We start from the raw sequence: 9,674 nt of genomic DNA, 5'->3' as shown, positions 1-9,674 counted from the left end.
AATTCAGAGAGCTGAGAGAGTTGAAAACGATGGTGCTCAACAGAGAGTTGGCAAAGTTGAGACAGTTCAAAGAGTTGAGAGAGAAAGATGACCTAGCTTAAACAACTGAGCATTTATTTTTATTTTTTTCTATTTTCTCTCTGACGGGAGGGAGATATCGAGACCCTAATTTAAAATGATATTTTTAAGAGCATTTTGGTCTACTCATACTTTTTTTGATTAAAAATATATAACTTTATATGAATAATTATTTCTGAAATTATCTTATCATGAGTTTCGTTTTTCACAATTTTCTCAGTTTAATACTTTAATTTTATTGAAGTGGGTCGGATAAGATGCATATCCGCTGCCATTCCTAAATGGTAATTTAGTAGTAGTTAACGGCTAGAAATCTCGGTCGGATCACGCAATTCATTTTGAAAAGTAGAACGTTGCTCCCAACGGCTAGATTTTTCTTGGGAAAGTAGCGCTCTACTCTCGGTCAAGTTAATAGATTTCGATCCCATAAACAAAGACGGACAGAAGCTGAGTAGCCTCGCCAGACAGCGATTGATCGAATTTCAATAGATTCTTTTGATGATGGTACAAGCGGGAGGAGTTGTCGAGAGTAACCATGCGGTGGCACCACCCCTTCCCCACCCGCCTCAGCGGCGGCCCAGGGTGAGAGAAGTCAGCTCTAGGTTCATGTCTCCAGTGGCATCCTCGTACTCTGGTGAACTAGCCAAATCGCCTCTTCTCAAGCAGCTGCGCTCGATCTCAGCACAGCGGCAAAGGCGGCACCTGGAAATGGAGGCAGATGAGAACAGGCCTGCCCCTTCTGAGACTCCACGGAGCTTGGAATCCTCGTTTGTCAATACTAATAGTAATAGTAACATTCAAAAGAAACATCACCCCTCCAGAACCTATAGCGATAGTGGCAAATTATTTGGGAGAAGTACAACAGGTGCTCCTTCGAAGCCTGACACGCCCACGCCCACCATCAGCAGTTTTGACAGAACCGCAACATTATCATCATCATCAAGAATAAGATTAAACCACCGCTCTGCCAACATATCATCAACGGCCACAGCCTCAGCCGCTGCGAGGCTGTTGCAATCTAGCGGGATGGCCTTATCATCAAAACCAAATGTTTCATCTCCCTCTCAGGAGGCCTCTTCCGTTTCTTCCAACGACATGGGCAGCACAACTCGTTCCCTTATAAATTTCTGCTCTTCCATGCCTGAGGCAGATCTGTTACCTTCCGTATCCACTCGATTGCTCACAGACAGAAATGTCAATAACGTTGTCGACTCATCGAAACTCCCTGCTTCCCCTCTCTCCCGCTCTCTGAATTCACCGTTATCTATTTGTGAACCGTCTCTATTTCATCATCCAAATCCTCCAATAAAGGGCGTTTCTACTAGGATGGGGCCCCTTTCCCTGCCTCCGGTCCCTTCCCATACAAAGGCCGGGACGGATGCAATAAGGAGGCCTAAGAAAATTTCCAGTCATCAAGAAGATCTGCATTCCGTAAAATTGCTTCACAATTATTACCTGCAGTGGAGATATGCCAATGCAAAGGCAGAAGCCTCCATGCAAATTCAAAAAGGAGAAACTGAGGTTAGCCCTGTGCTCTGGATTTTTTTTTTTTCAATAGGCTATTTGCACATATGCATCTCATTCCTCATTCCTCAATGAAAGCGAAATACAGATACTATCTAACTTCCTCACAATTGGAAGAATATCCAATTAGCACCATTTGATGCTTTTGTCATGTTTGATAAACCTGGGGTGGTACGCCCTTGCTCGCTTCATTCTTGGGAACTAGTCTACTCATCAAATTTACACGGTCTCGACATAGACTCATAGATGCCTCAGCTTAGAGAGCAAAGTAACCCATGCTTGTACTACCAAAGAGATAAATTTCTTGAAACTTTTTATTTATCACCTTCTTGACTTCCGAATCTTGTACCTTATTTTTATCTTCAATGACAATAAATAATATATCACTTCATTAGGAAGCGTTAAATGGGTCGCTATTCACAGATGAGAATACCGCAACCTTGTTCAAACTTCAAATAGTGGTAAACTGTTGATACTTCTATGTTGAAGATCTTTGTGGGCACACCGTCATACTTTTTTAGATTATAGTTTAGTAGTTAGAATGTTCTCCTATCTTTCAAAAAAAAATAGCATGTTCTCCTTTTCCAGCTAAGCTGGTAATTAACAGTGTAACACTGATCTGTTGGTCAATGTATGTTGAATAAAATGTCAATTTAGGGAGGTTGTTCTTTTGAGACAAAAATCAGTGTAAACTGAAGCTAATGCATTTCCTATAAGCTAGCTCATTGGAGCATAAGATCATCACTCTGACCACTAAGAGAAGCAATGCAATTACAGTAATATCTAAGCGATTTAAGTTGGAAAAGGAAGGAGAAAATGACAAGAGACAAGAAAAGTTATTTAGACTGAATTGAGGTGAATTTACATTTATGGGATACTTAAACCAGTTGCTGTTAATGAATTGAGAATACATTCAGAAAGTTAAAATAATGGCTTTTGTTACTAATCCCCAAATCCATCCACTTCTGAGGAGATTTAAAAGTGAGTCCAGAAAGAAGTTGTGATTTATAATTTCTCTTCTTTCCTCTCAATATTTCTCCCACAGGTTGTCTATTTAGACAAGGGAAATGTTAACATTTCTATGTCGCCCTTTGTTTTTTTTTTTTCCATTCACTATTCATTCACTTTTGCTCTCTTAAAGAAAAAGAAGGTTGTGATCGTTGGCAATAACAATTTTGGTACTGAAGTGAGTCCAGCTTCACATAGAGGGCAGAAAACATATTAATTCTAAAACATTTTGTCTGTTGATACTTCTAAGTCACTGCCACATTCTCAACACTCAATAATTTGATAGCTTATTAAGTATTTTTTGATTCAGCTCTTTGCTTTTACCTGCTTGTCCGTCTCTTGCACTTCTATTCTTTACATACACTCTATATTTTAAAATTTTATTTTTAATTTCTGTGGACGGCATTTCTTTCTTTTTCTTGTCAACTTTTTAAATTCATCTTCTCACTGTTATAGTAATACTACCAATCCTTCTCGTGTTCCTCCATTTTGCTAGAGAACACTTTATTCTCTTGAAGTGAAGATAGCAGAGTTGAATGATTGTGTGAGAAGGAAACGCATTGAACTTGAACTTCTGCAAAGAATGAAAACCTTATCAAAGATTCTGGAAGCTCAAGTAAGGCTGTTGACCTGGTGAATATGTATATCTTATGTGCATTCATGAACTTTTGGAGTACACAATCTTTCAAGCCTTCAAAATTTTGCATCATTGCTTGGTTTACCTCATCTTGCATAACCATACCTTTCTTAAGGAAATCAAATTTGTAAGACCATACATTCTCTGAAATTAAAACATTATTATTCACAAGTTACATGTGCTCTTTTGGCTCTTTTTAGATGCCATATCTAGAAGAATGGTCCGCCTTTCAAGGGGATTATTTAAATTCATTGGCAGAAGCAATTCAATCTTTGTTGAACACTTCTCATCGACTTCCAATCAGTGGGAATGTTAAGGTATGTAGTTTCCTTTGGTTTTCTTTTTCTTTGTGGTATGTTCATCATTTATTCAGATGGAGAAATTTTTTTTTAATGTTTTTCTTCCGATATGCCATGTTCATCATTTGATGCAGGCAGATACAAGAAAGGTAGGGGAGGCAATGAAATCTGCAATAAAATGGATGGAAATGATACTTTGCCATGTTCAAAGCTTTATGCCAAAGGTAGGGTGGTTGTCTTACAGATATCCTATTCAAAAAAGAAAGAAAGAAAAGAAAAGAAAAGAAAGTAAGTAACAAGAAGATTATATGGATGCATTTTGCTGCTTATTTTCAAAATTTGCCATGTTCAAAGCTTTATAACAAAGGCAGGGACAGGGCGGAAGGATTGTGTTATAGAAATCTTATTCAGTAGAGAGCTAAAAAAATGAGCAGAAACTTAACAAGAAGATTATCTTGATGCATTTTGTGTCTTGTTTTCCAAATTTGGCCAGCCTATGAAAAATGGTTCTTTTCTAATATCACAGGCTGAAGAAATGGAAAGATTGATTTCAGAATTAGCCAGAGTGGCAGTTGGGGAAAGAGCTCTTATTGACGAATGTGGAGATCTATTGTCCAAGACAAATACATTCCTGGTTAGCCTTCAAAATATATTTTCTTATCTTCCCAGTTATGAAGTTGCTTCTGAGAATAGCACCTGGTTTATGATAAGTTTTCTTCATTTGATTACCTATGAACTTACAAGGATTGCTTTGCTTATAGGTGGAAGAGAGCAGTTTAAGAGGGCAGCTTATGCAGTTGCAATTGATTCATGTCCCAGTAAACTCCAACCATATGTGATCTTCAGCTACTAGCTTGAGACTGAGCCAAAGAAACTTTTTGTTCTTTTCCTTTATCACTCAGAAGAAATTCCTCATGTGTATGTATTTCCTTAAATATGTACAAAATAATAATTGAAAAGTTGTGCTTTGTGAATATTTATTATTACACACCTTTTTCTTTTACTCGATTTGGGAAGTTATAGTTCTCCATTATCTCAACGGAACAACTAGATCAAATGAGAGTGTAGTATAGTGTAGTGTAGTGCGCAGTGTTTATAAACTTAATGTACATACTCTCGTATTGGAATTTGGAAGGGACCTTTCATGGTCCAAATCCTTGAACCTTGTCTGCGAAGTTGTGTTCTCATTTTCCATATGGATTGGCCATCTGGTATGAGAAAGATAGCTAAAAAAAACCACATACCGGGTATATACTTGGCACTGAATATTATTTTGCAGATTTCCGAATCTAGTATAAAACATACATATGATCAAGTCAAGGTTATGGAATAGGATTTAAAAATTCAGTATATGAGCTCCTCTCCTTGCTTATTGTTGCTCAAGGAACGCCGCAGCACTTGTATTTCTCCAACTAATATCATCCCTCTTCTTTTTGAACTCTACCAGAGTCACACTTGTAACTGAAATTAATGTTCTCCTCTCTTGTATTTTATAAGAGAGATGGTTTGCCACTTGTAGTGGTACTTTTAATTTGCCTAACGCATGTATCTTTCTGTAAACTAAACATATGATTTAAATGCATATGTATACAAATGTAAATATGATCATTTTATGAACAATAAAATAAGTTGCAAGTCAAAAAACAGTGTGGAATCTATCACATGCAAGTGTCACGGGAGTTTTCTCTTGACCCGTGTGGCCTAGCTTTTGCCTTGCTAAAAGGGGTTAGAAAGGCTAGCAGCCTTCTCAAGTTAGCTAGTTAGATCGAATATGACAAGCGCAAGAGAGTTGAGAGAACAAAGAGAGAGCTTTTATTGATAGAATTTTCAATACAAGAGTCATTAGTCACAAATGAGGGGGCTCAAGAGGTTTAAATAGCCTAGGACCCCTTGGAGCCGTTACAAGGCAGTTCCCGGCTAGGGGCTGTTTTGAACTCTACTGGGCCCGTCTGACGCACTTCTGGCACTGTTGCCAACGACAGGCAAAGACTGCCTCGCAGGTCCCGAGCTGGCCAGTATTTCCCGCGCTTCTGGCAGACTGCCTAGGCAGTTTGCCCCCACCAGCTGCGAGCCAATTTGCCAGCTTTGCCGCATGCCATTTTCCTGCATGCTTGCGCACCCCGTCTGCGTACTGGCCCTCACACATTGCCTATCTGCTGGCCCGCACGGCCAATCTGATAGCTGGTCTGCACGCTTATCCGCCCATGGGTATCGATGTCTTAAGTCCCTTGGTGCCAAATTGAGGTTCCAGCCCTCGTTGCTAGTCCATCTTCGGGTTGGCTCGCCCATTCCCGAGCCTCAAGCCCTTGCCATTGGACTGTCCCGCCCTTCTCCACAAAAGGGGCGTCACACAAGTGCAAGGTCCCAAAATTCTCTAAGTGTCCAAGACTATCAAATTCCAATTACTATATTAGCAAAATACACATGGGCAGAGTATGGATGTAGCGGACTGGGTCAGCATCGGAGTTAGCTTTTAAAAGTATCGATCCGGAATGGCCCATCCTAAACCAGGCCCGACCTGGTCCAATGGAGCACTCTAAATAGAATAGAAGGGTATATATTGAGATTATTGATTAGAGGGAAAAGGAGACACTCAGGAAACAACAATTGGCAATAGCAGCGTAATACAGGAACCAGAACATCACTGCAATCAGAAATGAATGCTAGTGCTGCAGTGGGAGTGGGCATTTCCCCCTCCACCTCTAAGCCATTGGCCATGGGCTTAACACCAATCCCTATCCGTTTGCGCTGGAGGAGGAGTTGTTCAATGATTGAGACGGAGGCGGAGCTAGCTGCGTCGGAGGCCCAACCCGTCTCTCGCCGCCTCATTCTGCTTCGCCATGCCAAGAGTTCTTGGCAACATACAGCTCTGCGAGGTACCCTGTTTTTTTTTCTTTTAATTTCTTTCGGTAGCAGTCTAGCCTCTTGTTTAATTACTACAAACCATGCTTAATCGCTTCTCCTTGCTATATTAATGGTGAACGCTGTAATTTGGCGAACCGCAACCCCATCAGATCATGACCGTCCTCTCAGTAAAACCGGACGAGCTGATGCTGCCTTGGTTTCTAAAAAGCTCCAGCATATGGGTTGGATCCCTCAGCTTATTTTATCTAGGTTAGCTAGCTTATTTTCTCTCAACATCATATTTCGAAATTCATATTATTGCTTTTTAAAAGAGAAAAAAATCTCATTCTCTTGATTCATATTGCTCCAGTGATGCCCTGCGAACGAGGGCAACACTTAATATCATGCAGGAACAGGTGCGTGGTTTTCTGGAAGCGGAGGTCCATTTTATCTCAAGTTTTTATTCCATTGCAGCCATGGATGGCCAGACTGCTGAACACCTCCAACGAACTATCTGTCAGTATTCAAGGGATGAAATACTTACCATCATGTCAGTTTCTTTTTGTCCCTACTCTCTTATTCTCACTTTGATTTTTCTTTCGGTGTCTTCTTTTTATTTCTGCCTGTCATTCAAGTTCAAGCATTGGGTAACTATAAGTTGCCACTCTTTACTTGAAACCTGATTTAGTATTATGGCATGCATATGTCCGAAGAAAATGTCTCCTCATAGTTATCACGCAGTCACACTTTTTTAGTTATACAGGTGTATGGGGCATAATAGGGGATGGGAAGAGGCAGCCTCCATGTTCACCGGTGCTTCCATAGAGCTCAAGACCTGCAATGCTGCTTTGCTTGAAGCTACTGGAAAATCTTGGGAAGAGGTTACATTTCCTTTCTTCATAAAATATTTTCTGTCATGTTGTCTCATTGTCATTTTTACCTTTTTTTTTTTTTTTGTGGAAGTAATGTATATGAAGTATAAACTTTATAAGTTCAGCAATATGCCGGGTCCAACCGCTTAATACTTCTATATTCTATGTTTTTTCCGCAACAATTATACTCTTTAACAACTTCTACTTGCATCTGCAACAATTGATCTGGTAGAAGTGGTGCTAACTTGGACTTGTAAACTATTTTCATAAGTTCTCATGAGGCAAAATTTAGTTTCTGTCTCAAGGACTATATAGTTGCATGCTTTCATAGAATCTGAAGATTTGATGGTGGAGTTGGTTGAAGTTATGTTTGAGAACAGGTTGCATGATGGATCAGACTGATGCAGGCTTTCTTTCTTTTGTTCTTCATCTTCTTCTTCTTCCTTTTTTTTTCAATAAGAAAATTGTAGTTGGACATTTCTGCTTAAACCTAGTTGCCTAATTTGTATGAAATCAGGATTATGTTGCTCATACTCAGGGGTGAATGTGGGATACAGGTATGTCTGACACGGATATGTTCTACTTTTTCTAAGTTTTACCTTATATTTGGAGGGTCAGAAAGCCATACGACACCTGTCAGATTTGTATCAGGCACAGGTCAGGAAAGATGAAGTGTCTGAGCAACATAAAATCAGACTATACAAGGGTTCATGTAGAGGCCTATAGGATTTTTTGTTGGACCAGATATGTCTGTCATGATATTTAAAAAACTTTTAAAGCCATAGTCAATTGAAGTAGAAACATCAATAAGGCCTAGTGCTAAAATTTTTTGAAACCTATTCTTGTGTTGGGTAAACACAGCTGGCTTCAAATTTAGGGCATCATTACATAAGTCCTTCATTAGTAAACAAATGGGAGAAGTGGGATCAACCTTGTTGAGAGGGCTGGTTTGAGTGATGCCCTTCTGGAGAAGTATAAGTAAGATTATAAGGTTACAAATGGAGGCAGTCCCCTAACTTTTGCTTCTGGTGAGCATGGATTTTAGTCAACCTCTTTTTCATGGTGTGGAGTTTTTTCTATTTTTCTAAGTTACTGTGCCTGTGAGAGATTCTTCATTGAAAGGGTGTCTTTCATTTCCATAACTGGATGGGGATGAAACCTTGTGGCTGAGCTGTTTTACCATGGCATTTCTCAAGAAAACTGGTGCTGCATAAAAGACAAATTTGCTGAATGAATTCTATAACAAGAGCAGATTGGAATTAAACATATAAGAAACCTTAATCCTTCAATCCATCTCGCAATAGATTTATGATGTTTCTTCTGCCTGATCCCTTATAGCCTTCTTCATGGTTGACAGGTTTTAAGAAGATTCTTTTTAATTAAAGTAACTTCTAAGTATATAGAGAGCATTGGTTAAATGTCATTTTTGGACTGGACTTACAGAGATGAAGATGGAAAAACTTGACCAGTGCAGCATAATCACCATATTCAATAATTATCTGAGTTTATTTGTTTATAATTTTTAATGGATGAATCATTACTGAACCTAGTGTCTTCCTTTCCATGTTACCTTTTCAGGCATTTTCTGTAGCAGGATTTGGTGGATGGAAGCTTCAAGGGATAGTGACACCTAGTAGTAACCTCTAGAGTGTAAACAGTAAAAAATTTTGAACAATCTAACCCCTCCCCACTGAAAGGAAAAACAATTATTCAAGGAAGCATTAGCCAGAGTTGGTAAAAGGTGGTAACCAGCTTTGAATCCATACAGATGTTAGTTGTTTGCGCTCTGCAGGTAGCAACTGTTGAAGTGGATCTTGATCAAAACATACATAGCAATTCGAGCTAGCATGTGGAATTTGAGGGGCGGCTATCTTGAAAGAGTTGCCTCTTTTGCTTGGTTCATGATGTTCCATGGCAATATGATTCTGCGGCTCTTTTCCGTCAGATAGATTTCCTGTTGCGTTACACTATAGTGTGGTAGAAAATGATTAGTTGAAATGATTACTTGATTGCACTGCGCTTTGGATCATTTTATGGTTTGAGGTCTCATGAATGACCCTTGTTTTTCTTTGCGTGAATGACCATTTTGAAAACTGGGTGGTTTAGCTAGCTGGGTAGTTAGCAAAAATAACGGAAAGGTTCGAGAGGGGACAGGACAGGGGAGTGATCTGTAATGTCAGCCAGCTGCCATTGAAATCATTGTGGAATGATTACAATTGTCCATGTTGAAAATAAACACTATTCAAGGAAACGAGGGATCATTTCTCTTCCTCTTCCTTCCCATAGCTTAAATGCAAAGGCTACTATCTGAGATCAGCGGCAAGCAAGCTTTGGAGGGAGATGCCTTTGGCATTTTATTTCACTTTGTTTGAGAATCTCCCTGAATGTAGCTTCTTGCATTCTTGATCGCCT

The 9,674-nt window shown here is 39.4% G+C and overlaps 2 protein-coding genes across 4 annotated transcripts; both read left to right on the top strand.

Annotated features, from left to right (window-relative positions):
- LOC18597380 (protein ENDOSPERM DEFECTIVE 1) lies at window positions 392-4,579 on the top strand. 2 transcript variants are annotated; one of them, XR_001928297.1, is made up of 6 exons: window positions 392-1,599; window positions 3,107-3,226; window positions 3,448-3,564; window positions 3,685-3,770; window positions 4,073-4,180; window positions 4,308-4,579. XR_001928297.1 is itself a non-coding variant. In XM_007026381.2 (6 exons), exons 1-6 carry the CDS (start codon window positions 577-579, stop codon window positions 4,383-4,385), a joined length of 1,536 nt encoding a protein of 511 aa, XP_007026443.2. In that variant the 5' UTR covers window positions 393-576; the 3' UTR covers window positions 4,386-4,579. The 2 variants fall into 2 exon arrangements, 1 of the variants encoding a protein (XP_007026443.2); XM_007026381.2 differs by having other exon boundaries at window positions 393-1,599; window positions 3,681-3,770.
- Window positions 6,079-9,328, top strand: LOC18597379. 2 transcript variants are annotated; one of them, XM_018122551.1, is made up of 5 exons: window positions 6,079-6,422; window positions 6,561-6,660; window positions 6,761-6,940; window positions 7,154-7,271; window positions 8,841-9,328. In XM_018122551.1, the coding sequence occupies exons 1-5, from the start codon at window positions 6,203-6,205 to the stop codon at window positions 8,907-8,909; spliced, it is 687 nt and encodes a 228-aa protein (XP_017978040.1). In that variant the 5' UTR covers window positions 6,079-6,202; the 3' UTR covers window positions 8,910-9,328. The 2 variants fall into 2 exon arrangements, with proteins under 2 accessions (XP_017978040.1, XP_017978039.1); XM_018122550.1 differs by lacking the exon at window positions 8,841-9,328 and having other exon boundaries at window positions 7,154-7,601.

The sequence above is a fragment of the Theobroma cacao genome, chromosome 6 (assembly GCF_000208745.1).
Source record: "Theobroma cacao cultivar B97-61/B2 chromosome 6, Criollo_cocoa_genome_V2, whole genome shotgun sequence".
Lineage (NCBI taxonomy): Eukaryota > Viridiplantae > Streptophyta > Magnoliopsida > Malvales > Malvaceae > Theobroma > Theobroma cacao.
The sequence above is the reverse complement of the archived record's forward strand: the minus strand, read 5'-3'. Positions and strand labels throughout refer to the sequence as shown.